The sequence below is a fragment of the Melopsittacus undulatus genome, chromosome 9 (genome assembly GCF_012275295.1).
Source record: "Melopsittacus undulatus isolate bMelUnd1 chromosome 9, bMelUnd1.mat.Z, whole genome shotgun sequence".
Classification (NCBI taxonomy): domain Eukaryota; kingdom Metazoa; phylum Chordata; class Aves; order Psittaciformes; family Psittaculidae; genus Melopsittacus; species Melopsittacus undulatus.
In genome coordinates, this window is record NC_047535.1 from 14424586 (window position 1) to 14442829 (window position 18244).

The window sequence follows — 18244 nt, forward strand, 5'->3', positions numbered from 1 at the left end:
TGTGACTTGGGTCCACAGATAAAGCACACTTGAGCATTTGTATGTAGGAAGGAACAAATACAGCGCATCTCAGTGTGGGGTAGAATGTGTGCTAGCACATACGGAGATACAGTGATCATGGATGTGAGTAGAATTGTGGCTAAGAACGTGGACAGATATGTCAATCTGTCAGATGTACGCTTTGAGCTACATAATTGAATAAACACTTAGCCTTTCAGTTCTCTTTGAAAGTGTATGTCAACAGAAGGCACCAAGGAGTAACTTCTTGCTTGTTAATGGTTTAATGAGAGCAGAAATGGAGAGTGAGCTGGAACTTAGTAGAGAAACTTGTCATATTTCAAGTGCTGCGTTTGCCAAATCCCAGTATTATAAATAATACTAAAAAGCTGTACATGTCCAAAGTCTTGATAGGATCTGAAATGTTTTGCCGTTCTACCATTAAGAGTTGCATATTCAGGAACTTGAAACCAGGACTTACTTTCCCAGTAATACATCTAATAGAGTTAAGCAGTACTTGAAAATATCAAAGACAGGAGCCTGCAGTTTCTGGAGTCTCTTGTCAGTTCTGCTTGCTGAGTTGTCTTGAATAAGATATTTTGTGCTTCTGAGTGTTTCTGTCTTGAGATGTGGATAGAGATGTTTGCTGCTTGGTCCTCATCAGAGGCCATTTGGTGGTAGCCTTGTAGGGCTAAGCGGAGCTATTTTTAGGCAAACTAGTGTTTAATCTATAAATTTGTATGATAACTAACTGCTACCAAAACCAGCTTCTGAGCAATAGAACTATTGATAAGACTTAAGGTCCATTTGGTTGCATATTGTATCCTTCCAAAATCTTGATAACAGTTTTAACCTCAGCTCTGGAAGGAAATTGTGTGAGGCTTTACAGATGATAAATGCAACCCTAATTCTCTTTTCTGGTGATGTCTTTCTTTAGAGGATAGTATGCAATTGTTACAGGTTTTTTGGATGTAGTGCAAGACAGCTGTAGCCCACAGCTAATACTTCCTCTTTGCTAATGGGACTTTTGTATTTAAGTACAATGCACTTTCTTTAGATCACACCGTAGGCATAAGGTGCAACATATTGCAGCTGTAGGTCTCAGCAAGCCAATCTGCACTAACTCAGTAAGTGTAACTGTAGCACACATGCAGTTTGCAGGCTCTGAAGACAGCAGAGCCAGTAGCACAAGGCAATCTTTAGTTGGTTGTTCCATAACCAAACCTTTGAAAACCAGGGCATGAGTTAAGTGTTATTTAGTTTCATCTTTTAAAAGGGCATGAGATGAGATTGACCATCTTAGGTTTTCAGTACCCAAATAGCTGTTAATGGAGTGGAGAATGCTAATTTGAAGTCAGCTCATCTCTGGTTTGTGTGTCTTGAGGCTCAAGAATGAACGCTGCAGAGTCAAGGGTATATCAACAATTAAATTGAAACAGAAAAGGCTAGTTGTTGGCAAAGATACAGCGCTATAACTTGCCACAGATGACTCATGGCAACATTTGAAAGTCATCAGAACATGCAGCCACATCATAGGATCCTATCAGTGTCATCACTGCCATCTTCTAGAGGATAGTTAAGATAGCCATGAGTTGGGACTAACTAAAGAATGCTTAAATGATATGAACTGGCACAGTTGCATGATGCTATATTGTTTTGCCAGCAGGTTGATGCATTTCTCTCTCATCTCCATTCTTAACAAATATTAAGTAGTGGATGGTGCAAAGTACTGAAAATTGTAAGCCCCTTCTTTCAAATTGTTCAAGTATTACTTGTGGATTTTAAAATACATACAAGGACAGCATACAGTGGCTTAGAAGTATAGAAAATATTCTGTTAATGGTATTGACAGTGTAAGTTGAGTTGCTGGCTGTGTATTCAGTGTGCTGGGGTATGTATCTTAAATAGGAGACAGCTTAAATCTGCAAATTTGTAACTTCATCTTCCTAATTCTTCTTCACTATCTTTTTGGTGCTTTAGCTAGAAAATTATTCTGTGTAGTGGAAGATGAATTTCATATAAAGGAGTAGAACTGAACTTTCTTGATCAGATCAAGACTACACTGGTTATTTTAACAGTCCTCTAGAAGATGACTGCTTGCTTTTCCTATGAGGCTAGATCAGGGAGAGCTCATGACTTTTTACTGGGAAAATTGCAAAGCAGCCTTGTACATTGGTTAGTTCTACTCACTGAGACCTGAGTTTGGTGTTTAGTTTTGAACTGCAGCAGACAATGGTGCACACACTCCTGACTGCCTTGGTTTTAAGCAGGAGAAGGATCTTGGAGTTTGAGCCATACTTGCTCTCTTATGCAGCTGTTGGTTTCTGATGGGAAAGAATCTTAAGAGTATGTGCTTCCTCTTCTGTTAACAGTATCTTGCACAGTCTTAGTGGAGGATTGGAATACATTGTTTTTAAAGGTCCCGAATTGTGTCATTTTGGAGTCTACAAAGGGAGAAGAGTTAGTTACAAGCTCAGAAAGAGGGGAGGTACTTCTGCTGCTTTTTGGGTTTTGTGTGTGACTACTGGGGAGTATTTCTTTGCTGAGCATTGGGTAAGAAGGTAATGATGTAAAAGATCTGCTTATTTCTTCATATGTGCCTTTGGTTGTGGATTTGAAGGAAGGTTTAATCTTGGTCATTGGTCCTCCAGTAATTCTCTGACTGGCTTCAGCTGTTAAGAGTCCAGAACCCAAGAACTCACAGCCACAGCAGCTTTCCTGAAATGCTAATGTATTAATACCTGAAGAAACTGCCAGTCAAGAAACAATTGTAGTTCATTTTGCTTAAGTAATGAAAGAATGCAGCTAAGGAGTACAAATTTCACCTTTGAGAGTTAGTTCTGTGCAGTACACTCCCACTTCCAAAATAGCCTTGGATCTCTTAAACTGCAAGCTCTTGTTCATGTTGGAATTCATGCATTTTTGGAGGGGGGTGAGGGGTTAGTGTTTGACTGGATCTTTAGTAATTCTTCTTTTGTGTAATTTTATTCCAGCTGTTAAAATGTTTGCTGTATTATTTGTCTTTCTGTTAGCAGCTTTTTTTTTTTTTACCTGTTGATTTCAAGTGATTTCAGCTCCTGTTTGAGCATTCTGCCTTATGGAAGAGAAGGCTGATTTGTATCACTTGGGGAGATGGAAGGAAGGAAATTTTTAGATGTAAGTGGATATATTAAAATATAAAATGTTACCTTCCTAATTAAAAAAGTAATTTAGTGTATTCAATGTCGCCAATCAGTGACAACCATTTTAGGAGCATATATTTTTAAATTAGAAGCTGGGGGGGGCTTCCCACTGTTTTTTATACGCAGGCTTCACAAAAATGAAATTCAGTTTTCAGATTAAGCATTGTATGTAGTTCTCAGACTTCATTGTAAGGTTTCCTTCTCAAGGTGTGTACAACGCAGAGGGTCCATCCAGTGAGGAAAGCACAGCCAGGCAGAATTCTTGGTCTGGTTTTTGGTGTTCAGTTGGTGCTCTCTTGATACTTTCAGCATCAGGCACAAAATCCTACCAGGCAACAAGAAACGGAGATGGGGAAAGCTCAGGCAGAAGTTGAGAAATACGTGATGTAGGAATAATTGACACTGGATTAGGTAATTGTGTGAGGAATGTGATATGATTGCACAGGAGGCAGATGCATTTGGATATTGCATGTGCTGAGAAACCTCTAGTGGAGAAGGCTGGTGGGAATTCAGTGTAGTTCTGATCTGATCAACAGGAGTAAACTCGCTGACTTGCTTATTTTCAGTGCTTAAGCTTAGATTTCATACCAAATGGTCTGTCTGGATGTAATGAATTGCAGGAGCTTGAAAAGGGAGGCAAATTTCCAACAGTCAGGAACTGACAATAATAGTGAGGGGAAAAGAGGCATGTTAAAGAAGTGCAGCTTCAGTTGAGATGCTGAAGTGAGATGTTGGTTCAATTGAAAGTCACCAGAGGTGTGGAAGAATAGGAACAACGTAAGGTGTTATATTAGGCAGAAAATGCAGGAGTGGGATTAAATGAGAAGCAGGAAAAGGAAAAATGAATGGCAAGGAGGCATTTCCTGGCAGAGGCAGACATAAAGGTGCAGAATATTCTTCTGCAGAGCAGTGGAATTCCTGTTGCTCTACTTTTTCTTCAACAGGGTGGGATGCTTTCTAAGCTTGTATATGCCCCAGTATTTTGCTAGGAAGCCCCTTTCCCTGCAGTGGGTGGCCTTGTAGCAGTTAATAGTCATTGTCTTGCTTTGGGAGTAGCAGGAGGGGAGAAAAGCTGTCACATTCTTTACCTTATTACTGTATTTTGTATTTCTGTGCGTGCAGTGGCAAAGCAGGCAAATACTTCACCTATCCTGGTTTTATTTTCTCTAAAATTCATGAGTGACTCCTGGTTTCATTGTGTAGTAGGTGGGTACTAGCTCTTCAGTGTTACTTCCTATTGCTTTCTTAGGGATCGTTGACTTCCTTGGGTTAGCATATCTGTCGAGTTTTGTTTCTCTTCATTCTTTGGTGGGGAAGCTTAGTGAAATGAAACCAGGTATATTTTGTTCCATCTGTTATGTTCCATTTTGTTCTTTGGCTCTTTCCTAAAACTACTAACAGAAAAAACTAGCTAATTGCCTTAGTTTCATGAGAAGTGTCAGACCTGTCATCCTGCTTGTGCTCACTTAAAATATGTTCTACTTATCAATGATAAGATCTTAATTATTTCTGAATCATTACACGTACAAGAGAATACTGAGTTTCTCTATTGGAACACATGGTAGATAACTGTATTTCTCCTGCCTTTAGCTAGCTTCTTTGTAGGAATGCATTATTTGTATGTTATGTTGGTGGGTTTTGCTAACAGACCAGCAGGTGTGTGCTTTTTGGTAACTGGAAGATGGAAGTAGTATTGGGAAAACTGACTGTGCTTGGGAAATTTATTTTGGAATATATCTCCTGATAATTCACTATTGTTGAAAAGTAGCTTTATAGTGGCAAACTTCAGAGAGCTGTCTATGCAGCTGGGACTGAATTTACAGACTACCTTTCTCTGACTTGCTAAAAAGCAAAGGATTGACAACCCCTTTCATCCTGCATTATCCAGTGTAGCTTTTAACTCGAGGAAAACTATGTTCACAAATTGATGCTCTGCTCCTTTGGGGTTGGTGCAGAAACATTAAATTGTACTAAAATATTCATATGTGAGTGCATTTAGCTGAAAGCAATTGATGTGCTTTTCCCTAGTGAGAAAAAGATTGCTGTATGGCCCTGCACTCCAGCAGACACCCTCACCACGCTTAAGAGTAATTACATAGCTTGGCTGATCAAAGGTTCTTAAAGTGAAACTGTAGTTGGGATAGGGTTTAGTAATATGTGCTTCTTGAATGGAACATACTCAACTATATCAAAGAAGTCCATGCTGGATAATTGTTCGACATACAGCATAGTATATGTGAACGAGTGTCAAGCCAGAAGATGTTTTATTGGGTTAATAGCTTGTAATTGGAAGGTATATCTTGTATGAAGCAATTTTGGTTACAGAGATTTCTTTCCGATTTCTTTGTCCTTTCACTCTTGCAAAGAAAATATTTGAGCTGCCTTTAAGAAGAGTATGTGTACCAAAGGGGTTTATTAAACCAGCCTGTTTAAAAACATGCCACTGATAGGATGATAAATTGATGTACACTCAATTATTGCTATAGCATAATTCAAACATTGGCATAAAAATCAATAGTAGCTGATGGTGTGCTTGCAAAGTAACTACCTCATCTTGGGTTGCACCTGTGGATGCTCACAGCATCATACAGTCTCTTACAGCAGCATTCAAAGTCACTGTAAGTTTCTATTAAAAACTGTGCTTGTGGTTCTCTTCAGCAGATGTACCCTAACTGCCCTAAGGCATTTTAAAATATGCTTTAGGTAAAAATGAGGTACTCATATAATGCACAAATTATTCTATAAGTAATTGGAGAGTCAGGAAAACAATTGCTTTGGTAGTTATAATCATTTGTGTATAGTACCCTTGTGACATTTATCCAGAGTGTAACTGGCTGTGTGGGTTCTGGAGCTAGTCGTGCAAATGTGAAGTCTCATGGACATAGTAATGTGTAAGTTGAGGACATTCAAAGAGGACAAAGGAATAATGGGGATGGCTAAGAGGGATTTTTTCACTTCAACGGTTAGCATACAGTGACTCTCTACAAGATGTACCACAGTTGTGTTTGTTGAAAAAACAATGCAAGGATAAATAGCAAAGGAGAAGTTGGATTCCTGATTTGGAATCTTGCCTTTGCATAGAATAAATCTGGGACTTGGAGTTTTGTTTCTCTTTAGGATTGTTGTGGTGTATAGCTGTGCTTACAGACTTTGAGGTCTCTGAGTCTTCTGGGATATTGTGTGGCCAGACAAAACATGCTTGGCCTTCCTGCCTGTAAGCTGCAGAATCAGCTTTGGCTGCTGCTGTAGGCCTTGTGCGAAGCCTGGTGGATATGTTCAGTGCTGATGCTTCCACAAAGACATGTTCCCATGACTGACACACCAAAAACCCTTTGGGCAACAGCGCATCTTCAAGTACTTGCTGATTGTGCCTCCCTGCCCTCTGCTTCATAGGCTCTTCTGTCCATTTGGCTTGCCATGCTGTGTGTTTCCTTCGTTGTGCTCTTTGTTACTGTGAGCTCTGCTCTGCTGTCTCTTCCCCTTGTTCTGGTTTCTGCTCTCTCCTTCATAAAAAACAAAGATTTGTGGCATGGCTGTAATGTATGTGCAGTAATCATTCCCTGGGTGAAATTAAGTTACTGTGCATTACGGTAAGACAACTGTCTAATCTGGTGCCCTGCCTTTATGCCACCAGAACTTTCTCTTTCCTTGACTTCAGTGGCTTTTGGGACTTCGTTTGTATCAGACAGTGCAGTGAGCACCTTTTGTACAGTGTGTGCCATTTTGTTATGCCATTCTCTTGTGGCGCAGTGCAGACAGCAGCCCTTTGGTGAAAACCTGCCTGTGTGCAAACACCAGGGAGTTGATAAATGCGCCTCCACATCCTGGACTTTAGCCTAAGTGCCTGTAGTTGTAGGCTGTGGATTAGCTACCTGACAGCAGTAATTACAGCAGCTTCCAAGGATGCAAAAAGCAGGAATCTGGAGTTGGTGTAAAGGCATCTCTGTTGGTGCCTGAGAAGTGCAATCCAGCCTCTCGTTCATGCAGCTTGGTGCCTTGGTGTGGGCCTGCTCTGTAGATGAGCTTCACAGTCTTGACTTGGGACTTTAAACTCTGACACACAAGAAATGAGAGTACCCAGCAAAAGGTGTGCTGGAAGTTAATGACTGCAGGGTGATCATCAAAGTGAGGGTATTGTCCTGAAAATAACTTGGAGTTCTGAATTTCTGAGTGCTTTATGACCTCTCTGGATGCCCAGCTGAATCCTCTCCTTGGAGAGCACTGAGCTGTCCCGAATCTTTATTGTTCAGACTTTGTCAGTCCTTTGTGTCCCTCCTAAATTGTAGAAGATTTAAACTAAGATTTAAGCAGTCAAATCAATTTTGCAGTATGGAACTGTTGATAAGAAATATGCTGTCCTGTGTGTTTTGTATGAAAACCTTACTGAGGAGGCCAGCCATGAATGAAGCAGTTATCTTAGCCAGAGAGCCCAATGTACGTAACCTAGAAGGGCATGGTGTAGATGCATGAGAAAGGCTTTTTAAACAAGCCGGGTGATCTACAAATGTCCTTTTAATGAAACATCCTTGTCTTTCTGAGATATTTTAATAGAATATATACATAGGCATCTGGCTCCTGGCGAGCTGGATTCTTTCCAAAGACTGAACTTCAAATGTTAAACAGTCTGATAAGAGTATCTGGTAGTCTGGATGACTGGCACTTAATGAATTGCCCTGAAAAAAAATGAGATTACAGTAATGTGTTTTTAAAAAGGGCTTGTATTAAAGACAATATGAGGTTAGAATAATTTCTCCTGCAACATCTGCTCTTTTATTTGGTATAATTAAAATATTGCATTCTTACCATGAGCTCTTACATGGATGTATTATGTTACATTGCAGCTGTGGCTAAAATGGATTGACCTCCAATAGTAATCTGCTCAGTAAAAAGCTATTGAGGCTAAAAAGCTTCTGAGTGTCTCCAACAGCTGTGTGTTTTTGTGGAAATACATAGACTAGATTCTGTGTTTCAGTTTCAAAGCAAGCTTTTTTCATAGGAAATACTTCGTTCCTGCTGGTTTCCTTCTCTTTCAATTTTTGCAAGTGATGGCTTTTGTAGAAAAGTGTAGGAAAGCTTCATAGCTTTTATTTATCTATTCCTGTTTAAAAACCAATGTGATGGGTGAAATTTGTAGCTGTAGAAACATCAGAAAGCAATCTTATTTTTTTCAGTAGCTGATATAATGACTGTCAGGTCTGTATGGCAAAAGCACTTTGCATGATCTCTGTGGCTGAACACCCTCATTTGCCAGCCTCTTCTGTAGGTGCCTGTTTCACAGCTGTGCTTTGTTCCGTCATGTTAAAAACCTCTTAACTGTAATGTACATCCTCAGTTGCACAGAGAGAAGAGTTTTTGACCCTTTTAACCTGCCTGGCCCCCAAAATAATATCTTGAAGTGGATTTGTATGTTCTTAACTATGGACCAACCTTTGTATTCTGAAAAGAGAAATTCTTTTGGTATTTGAGGTTGCGCCTTTTCTGAGCATATAGAAATACCACCTTGAATCAGTTCTGACAGATGATGCCCCCCCCTGCCAGTTTTGAGTGTTACAGCTTCCTCTCATTGAGTGAGCTGGTGAAAAGTACTTTGGTTTTCTTCTGTAAAATTAGGTAGTTAAACAGCTGAGGTTTGACTGCTCCTTTGGCTTGCAGTGGTGGGAAGACTGTCATGGAGCTGAAAACTCACTTGGGTTTGGATAGGTGACTGTCAGTCTGAGGGGAAAGATACTTTTGTGCTGTGAGTTAAAGCTGTTGATGTAGATCTGTTCGCCTGTAAATGTTTATTTTGAACTGAAGTCTCTTTGGTAGTGAGAGATTGGGTGCCCCAAAGTGTATTAAGTGTTGGTTCCTACCTGGGGAGCACTTCTCTACTCATCCTGTGCAGGAGCTGATAGTGACTAGGGGAAGAAAAGCTTTAGGTCATGGGAACATTGTTCTCTGGCAGTGTTCAAGGCAAGGTTGGATGGGGCTTGGAGCAAGCTGCTCTAGTGGAAGGTATTCCTGCCTGTGGCAGGGGTTGGAACTGGATGAGCTTTAATGTTTCTTCCATCCCAAACCATTCTGTGATTCTGTCACTACAAGTGCACTAGCCAGCTTCGGGATCTGAGGTGTTTTGTCCTGCCAGTTTGAACACATGAATTTCAGCTTTGTGCATCCTCTCTTGTTTAAAGGATCTGAAAGGCTGCAAACAAAAGCCTAGGGTTTCTCTTCAGGCAGCTGCATTATCCATATGTTATCTTGGTTAATACTTGTGTTAGGAATCTCCAGGGTCATGGGTAGTAGCACTGAGTGCCCTGTCTGCTAGCTGAGCACTGTCTTAGGCTTGATGCAGCCTTTACTTTTTTTTATTTTCTCACCAGTCTTTTGCCAGCTGCTCCTTTGGGATGCAACTGTAAATGGAGAATCCCCAAGTGGGGAAGGGAACTAGTCATCAACTGCCTGTAATACTGACACCTTCTGTAATGTAAAAACTACTGCATGTAATTGGTGCTGAGTAAGAGAGAGAGCTGAATGAAACTGCCACGGGTACCAAAAATGTCTCACTTTTGTTTTTGTCTAGGAACTTTATATTGCTGTGGGAATATCTGGAGCAATCCAACACTTGGCTGGAATGAAAGACAGCAAGGTATGTAAAGTTGGGTGTGCTGGAAGAGATTGCTGAGGAAGGAAATGAGCTGACTTCCTTGCTTTTACATCAGTACATTAGCCAGTTTTCCAGGTTTTTAAGTGTTAAAATAGCCAGTCCTCTTTAAAACATGTCAGTCCTCTCAGCCTTGCCAAAAACAGATACTGTGGAAAACACCTCACCCAGGAAATTCATTGCTCCACAGCCCAAAGCAGTGAGTATCAGCAGCTAATTGACTTTGCTTATTTAAAACCCAACAAACCCATGTGTGCCTGAATTTTATACAATAGCTCCAGTTGTGTTTGTTTCAGAGGATGACATAGTAATTCATGCATAACAATATGCAATCTGAATTATGAACTTAGGATTCCATAAAGTAAAAGATGTCTCTGACATTCCTGCATTTAGTCATTCAAATGGAAACCTATTATAAACCAGCAGTAAAACTTTAAAAGGTTTAACTCATTAGTTGCCAAAACACATAATGTGGGGTGGGAGGTGCCTGTTGGATCCAGTGCTGTGTTTGCGAAGAGGAGCAGAATTACCTGCTGCATTACACTGTCCAGGGCCAGACATAAACCCCTGTGGGTTGTCCTCACCTCCCACACATCCTTTTAGAAAGAGGATATATAATTTTTTCTATTTCCAAGGTCTGACCTTGTGCTTTCTGGCAGGAACCAACCCCAGAACTTTGAACAGCTTCTAAAGCTGGGGAAAAGGCTTGCAGAAATGCACAGGCAGATCCTTGAATTTAACCAGTGACAGACTAGAGAGTTTACATGGCTGGATGTGACTGGGGTTGCTCTTACAAGCCAGCCAGTGTGGTGGGACGGTCTGTGCTGCCTTACAGTTTAGTGCTTTTTGCCTATATCCTTTACTTATTTTGGAGGGGAAAATCATGTGAGCTGGGTTTGGGGTCGGGCCCCCCTTTGGAGCCTCCATCGTCTAAAATCCAGGGCTGATGAGCCACAGTATTGTTAAAAGTATCTTTGTTTTGAGATGCATGTTCTTCAGCTGTGCTTTTGGGTGGGGGAGAAGGTGGGCAGCTGGGATTAGTGTCAGCCATTGGCTGAGAAATGTGTATTCAGAGCTACTTAAAACTTGATCTGACCCTCTCTGTACTTGCCTCCAGCCTGATCGCAGTTAAGGCTGTTATGGGAATAGATGGCTTCATGTGTCAGAATTACCTTTGAATAAAAACTATTGGGCAGCAATACTGTCCTGTAGTGTAACAGCAAAACCTCTACTCTTTTTAGCTTTTCCAATTCCATATTTGATACTGAGATGTTCCTTCACAGGAAATGAGGACAGATGGAATGCGTGGCTATGAGATCTCTATGTAACAGTTCCATTTGTCCCGTATCTCATAGGTTTTCCGATGGTAACAAATGTACTGAGAAATTCAGTTTGAATTGTGTTTGCTTTCCCTTCAGCCAAAGTGTAGATGTGTAGTTACTGAAAAGATGCAGCTCTTACAAACATAAAGCATTACACAGCCATGGGAGATCTCTGGAGTGTCCTCCTGTCTTCCCTCAGCACTATGAATTGTCTGGCATTGTGAATTTGGACACTTCAGGATATGTCAGATGCTTTCTACCAAGTGAGATGTATAATTCATTTGTCCCTTTACAGCAAGGTAGAACATGCAGCTTTAGAGGAGATTTGGAGATCAGTGCTGCTTGCTTTGCTTGTTTTCCATTCCCTCATGGGGCAGTTGCAGTAGCTTCTCTTTCTAACAGATGTAACTCACAAGGGTCTGCTGCAAGCAGGGTGATGGTTTTGCTTCTTGCCATGGAAGATCTGATCTAGTGATGAGGTGGAGAGCCAGGTGGCAGGGGCTTGAACTGTATGATCTTAAGGTCCTTTCCATCCAAAACTATCCTGTGATCTTAATGTGAAGTTATTTCAGCTAGCAAATGGAGACTAAGGAAGAACTGGGCTGCCAAACTAAAGATTAAAACAGTTTTACAAGCAACTGGTGTCTTTTTTTGTGACAAGGACAGAGTTGGCAGTCCCCAGGTGGCCTCTCCCATTAGGTGTTGTGTTGTGCCCTGTGACCGGTTCTGCAGAGCATGGTGGGGCCTCAGAGGATAGTTCAGGTCTTTATTGAGCAGATAGCCTGTGGGATTACTGCCTGGATTTTGATTCTTTGCGCTGTGGAACTGTCACTGGAGGCTTTGAGTTCACAGAGAGGGGGAACTGAACTAAAGCCAATGAATGTTGGGCAAAAGATTTGGGAGAAGCATTACTGCAGCGTGCAGGTCTTTGCATACAAGCTGGCAGGAAAGCAGCAGCAGGGCTCTGCTGCACATGCTTCCTTCTTGCATTTATGCTGTGGTCCTTCTTTATGGCGAGACACAGGGTACAAATGGCCTGATAATGAAAGAAACATTTATGTGGGCCTAAACTCAGTGTCTTTGAGTGATTGCTGTGAGGTGTGTGCTACTGAGCCACTGAATTTGTTGAATGAGTACATTCAGGGGAGGGAGTAAGGGAGATGCATGAGCTGTGGCTGCCTGGGAAGGGCAGGTCCTTGTGTGTGTCACACAACTGCAAGGCCAGAACTGGCCAAGGAGTCTGAGAACAGGCTCAGGATGAAAAGGTAGTAGTGGGGTGCTGTGCTTTGACCCCACACTGGTGCAAGGCTCATTTCACAAGCGCATGTCCTTTTTTTTCCCCCCATCCTTTATGGAGTGCTCCCCATCCTGGTATATAGATTTTGGTGGGGTCACCCATTTGTGTTTGTTTTGCAAGAAGCTGTCTCAGAAGTTACAGAATGATTTACCTGAGTGGCAGAGTTTGAACCAAGAGTTTGAACCACATTTATCTGGACCAATGCATTGGGATTTCCCCCATCTGCTTTTTTCTGCTGTGTGACAAACCAAATGATGTGTCCCTTCAGGCACAGTTTATATTGTACTTGTTTTAAATGAGTTATTTCTGTGATGGTGATGCTTTGAGCTGGCAGGTAATCATTTGTAGTATTTTGTTTCTAGACTCCTCAACAGGGAAGGATAGCACTGATGTATGCAGTGAGCTGGGATAGAGTCTTACGGGGGGGGGGGGGGGTGTTTGTTTCTGGTGGTTAATTTGTTTTTTTGAGGTGGACAAGATGTTAAAATGCCGTTAGCCCTGTCTTCTGATTCTAGGGGCTTGGGAAAAACTTAGCTTGGCTTCCTGGATAAGGTTTGTCAATGTGAGCCAGCCCTAGATATTAATCTCTCTCTTTGTTTATATATCTATATATATATATTCATGTGGTGATTTACTGTTTCTTGCAGACCATTGTTGCTATTAACAAGGACCCAGAAGCTCCAATATTCCAAGTGGCAGACTTCGGCCTGGTGGCAGACTTATTTCAGGTGAGGGTAAATGTGGAGTTGTGTGGGATAACTGGTTCATTGGGCTAGCAGTGCTCAAATACCACTGACCAGATTGTATTGTGATGTCTGCCTTAGGTGGTTTTGGTAAAAAGAATTTGCTTTCTGATTTCATTGTTTTCATGCTTAAAGTTGGATCCCTGCACAGAGAAGCTGTCAATCAGTGTGCTGGGGGTGTCACAGCCAGGCTGCTCTGTTCTAGTTTCCTGGCTATGAGCCATTCTAAGCACTAATGGCACATAGGTGCTCGCATCTATTTTTAAGCTTCATGAAGTACAACATTCCAGTGTTGGTGGCAGGAGCAGTTGTGACTTTTGCCTGGGCTGCTGCTCGTGAGGAGCTTGCAGCTCTCTCGGGGAGAGCTGTGCTGTGAGCTAGCCCATGTGCACCCACCTGTGGCTTGTGTGTGCACACGGCCACATGTGTGCTTGGCGGGAGCGTGCCGGGGCTCTGTGAGCACACACTGCCACACTGTGAGAGACACTGCCAGCACTTAATGCCATTGCTGAAATAGTGCCCGCTGGCTCAGCGTGAGCTCAGGCCTTCCTGTGAGCCAGAGACAAAGTCGCATGCTGAAGAAACACCATGTAGACAATTTCCTTAATAAATTTTGTACGAATGCATTATTTCCACCTAATGGAAATGCAGCGCTCTTAAATAATTAAGAAGCTTTATTCAGCAGGAGAGAAGTGGGGAGTGCTGTGCTGGACATGAGGGGTGGGAGGTTGGGGACCACAATGGGGGGCTGGGTGCTGCAGGGGGGAGAACTTGGGGGTGGGGGATCAGAGGGAGAGCGTACCCTACCCCAGCACTGGTGTTTGCAGGCGGTGCCAGAGATGACGGAGCTCCTGAAGAAGAAGTGAGTGACGGGGATGGACCCTGCACTGGAACTGGGGTGGAGAATAAGGGCAAATAAAGGATTGTACCAGAAAGAGGTGGGGTCACTGTGGTGGTGGGTTCCTTTTCTTGGTGGTTAGTGAGTTGGTGCATGGACTGGAAGAAAGGAAGACAGGGAAGGCAGTTAGAGAAGGAAGGAAAGGGAACAAGCAAAACAGGGATATGAGGCAGAAGGCAGCATCTGTTTCTCAGTGTTTATTCTTGTTCCCCATCCCCCCTCCCAGCTGTGCTCAGGCTGGGGCCAGGCTGGGCCTAAGCTGTCCAGCAGCTATATCCTACCCCTGGGCCAGGTTCATTGTCTGTCTGTCTCCCCAGGCACTGTGGGTCCATGTTGGCCCAAGACTGCTGGAAGGTTCGTTGTGCCCCAGAGGACATCATAGGTTGCAGCTGGCCCAGAGCTGGTGGCATGGCAAGTCCATCACACACCATCAGGGCAGTGGCAGGTAGGGGTGAGGTTGGCTTTTCCCCCAGCTGCAGGGGATGGCACAGGTTGCCTCCAGCAGTGGCAGCCATGTGACCCAGCACAGTGAATGTGTCCCCACAGCTGTCCGTTGTCCCCAGGCTCTCCTTTATGCCTTAGGAACCCTGCCCAGCTGTGGCTCTGGTGGCCCGAGCGCACCAAACTTATCATCGATCAGTGGGGCAGCCTGTGGGCAGTCGATGAGTGGCTTCAGCTGGAACACATTGAGGTTCTCCTGGTTCCTGCAGTTGTAGACACTGAGGCGGTGGCCCAGGTTGGGGCTGGAGGCTGCTGAGCCTGCAGGGCTAGGCAGCTTCAGGTTAACAGGATCCAGCCCCTTCTGTGCCAGGCAGGCCTCTTCTGACAGGGATGAGAGCAGCTCCTGCACCATGGCGTGGGCCACCCGCTGCCGGGTGGGCGCAAGGTCAGCGCGTGGGGCAGTGCCAGCCTCAGCAGTGTCCTCACAGGCCGTGCTGCAGTCTGGGGAGGAGCCCAGTGTCTGGCTGCTCTCACTGCAGGCCTGTGTGCCTGAGCTGACAGTGGAGCGCGAGGCGCTGCCCGATGTGACGCTTGCAGACGTCCCGGTGCTGCCCAGGCGCATTGGCACCTCCACTGTGAAAAGGTCGGACGAGATGTTGGGGTGATGGACGTCAATGGCAGCAGTGGTGACCACGCAGATGGCTGCCTCGGGGACACCGCTGTCTGCAGGGAAGAGAGCAGAGAGGAGTGAGTACTGCCAGTGAGTAGAGTGCATACTGCCCTTGCCTAGAGCTTCTCTGCTTCATACATACCTGCATAACATAGCTATGTATGTACCACCTCCCCCTTAGTTACAGGGCTTGCTGTAGACATGCATATAGACATATAGATACACCCAACTTTATGGAGATAGATATAGCCGTATATATAAAATGTGTACACACATCTATAAATAATACAAGATACCTCCAGCTGTGTATACATATTATATAAAATGTGCATACATACACATCTATAATTATATATCCTCTAACTATATACACACACCCTTAAATATGTTGTGTCTATACAAATAATGTATATAAATGCAGTGTGTGCATATATATATGAAAATATATCTATACATTATTACATACCCCAAAGCTGTTTACTCAGTACAGCTTTAAAAAGAAATATATATCCCTGTGCCTAGATGAACATATCTTCTGTATATCGATGTACAATCAATATGTAGGAGAGGGCTATTAATATATAGACGTATGTGATACTATTTAAATGTTTACATATATACACACACAATCTTTGTATATACCTGTATAGATATGAAGAAATATATGTGTGTATATATATATAATGGAGCTCCATATATCATACATTAAACCTGTATGTATATACACACAGATCCTTCTTTGCCTTCACACACACAAGTACATAGTCTCTCTCCCCCCTCCAAGTACCTCCATGTACCTGTCATTAAATACTCCTTTTTCTAAGCAAATATGTGTGCATACACACAAACAGTGTAGGTATCTTCACAAGTTGCTCACACACACATATTCTTTATATATAGTTATAAGGAACTGGATATAGAATACATTATATCTACATATGTACACAAATATTTGATACATACAGTACAGTATCCCCTTTTAAATACATGTAATTATCTACTGTTAGAAAGCACACACAACACTGTCATGTTGTATGCAAGTGTCTACAGCTATGGGAATGTATATATAGAGAGGGATATACATGTATAATCATACCTATATATGAACACACATGCTCCCCTTACATGGTTTTTAATCAAGCTAAGATACGGATACATGTGTACTTTATATACATGTGTCTAATATACACAATGCCTGTCCCCCCTTTATATATTCATAATCTTTATACAGATTTATCCCTACACATAGGAATATATATGTCTCTATAATTCCCATATGTAATACCTGTATATGTACAGACATATCTATATACCCACCCATACATAGTCCCTCCTTTAAATTCATGTAATTAAACAGAATACACATGCACTTGCACTCTCTTTTGCACTTGTCTTTATCTAGAAATATTTATGTATATGTATATAAATGGGGAACGTATATAAAGGGATATACAAGTATTATACATATCTATACATGACCGCAACCCCTGCTTTTTATAAATAATACACTTGTGCAGACACTGTACTCATATATGTATACCCCAATATATTATGTATACGCATTTCTGTCATATACCTGTATGTATACATACATGCATACATAAAATACATAGATACATATATATACTCGCTCCTTTCCCCAGACCTTTCCCTTTATATACAGTCTTTATACAGAACTATAAAGATACCCCTGTATAAAGAGATAAATATAGATAAAGGGAATATGTGTATGTATATAAGACCCCTTGTATAATACCTATAAATGTAGACTTTTTTATACAATATAGTACATTGTCCTCCCTTTAAATACACATAATTGTCTCATTAAGCCGAATACACTCACTCTGTCTAGCTTTATATAAATATGTGTATATTTCTGTATACATATATGTATACATACACACATATATATATAAGAGATAAATATAAAAAATATACCTATATACAAACAGCCCCCCCCCCCCAGTTTATATAGCTATATATTTACACACACTTATAGACAGACATGTCTCTTTATAGCCATAGCCACCAGTAGAATGGGGATAAATTACAGAGAAATACACATCTAAAACAGTACTGTAAACCTATATGCAGGTCCATACATACTATACAATATATGCTTGTGTGTGTCTATACACAGTGTCTCACATGTTGCGTATATATACACAGATATGTATAAAATGATCCAGATATTGGGGGGGGGGGTGTTAGGAGGCCCATATTTGATAAGATATACATACATATATACACACAGAGTTGGTACATACAGATATAATACATAGTGTCCCCTTTTTACCTACCTATCATTAGCTAGCTATAAATAGAATACACACACAGCCTTATCTTTGTATATAAATAAGTATGTTTGTGTGTAGCTACACAGGGAATGTGTGTATGTATATACATATGTATGGATATGTACTACATTACACTTGAGCATGCACACAGTGGTAGCTGTTATATGTGAGACAACAATATAAAATTTTATATGTATATTTTTACATATATGTATATATGTATAACATCTGTGTGTATATATAAACTTATACTATGTGTATATTTATATACATACAAAATTATATAAAATCTGTACCCAAACACACCTTTTTATAGATCTCTAAGTAGATTTGAGGGATATCTATAGATACAGCTACAACTAATACTGTATGTGCACATACACAAAAGGTATAATACATAAGTGTATGTACAAAGCTTCCTTTACCCACACACACCTGTTTCATATACATCATCTTTATATAGTGATTTATCCACACAGACAGGGGCAAAATGTGTGTGTGGGTTTATTTCTTCCTCCTCTCTCCCTCTCCCCTATTAATTAGTACTGTTGTTATATTGTGATATTTTACATCAACATTAAACTGTTCTAACCTCAACCCATGGTGTGCACCTTTTTTCCCAGGTCTTCTGCATCCCACAAAGTTACACACACAGACACATACGCACTGACACATGAAGAGGCAAATGCACAGACATACAGACAAAAATACACAGAGGCACTTGCACAACTACAGGCATGTGTGCACAGGTACATGC

The 18244-nt window shown here is 41.7% G+C and overlaps 2 protein-coding genes across 2 annotated transcripts in view; one reads left to right on the plus strand and one right to left on the minus strand.

Annotated features, from left to right (window-relative positions):
• The window catches only part of ETFA (electron transfer flavoprotein subunit alpha), a 28827-nt gene extending 14711 nt beyond the window's left edge, over window positions 1–14116 (plus strand). The window contains exons 10-12 of the mRNA XM_034066061.1: window positions 9739–9804; window positions 13086–13166; window positions 14009–14116. Of these exons, the coding sequence (XP_033921952.1) occupies window positions 9739–9804; window positions 13086–13166; window positions 14009–14047 (186 nt within the window). The 3' untranslated portion in view covers window positions 14048–14116. The remainder of the gene's footprint in view (window positions 1–9738; window positions 9805–13085; window positions 13167–14008) is intronic.
• The window catches only part of TMEM266 (transmembrane protein 266), an 89654-nt gene continuing 85416 nt past the window's right edge, over window positions 14007–18244 (minus strand). The window contains exon 12 of the mRNA XM_034066062.1: window positions 14007–15243. Coding sequence (XP_033921953.1) covers window positions 14651–15243 — 593 coding nt within the window. The 3' untranslated portion in view covers window positions 14007–14650. The remainder of the gene's footprint in view (window positions 15244–18244) is intronic.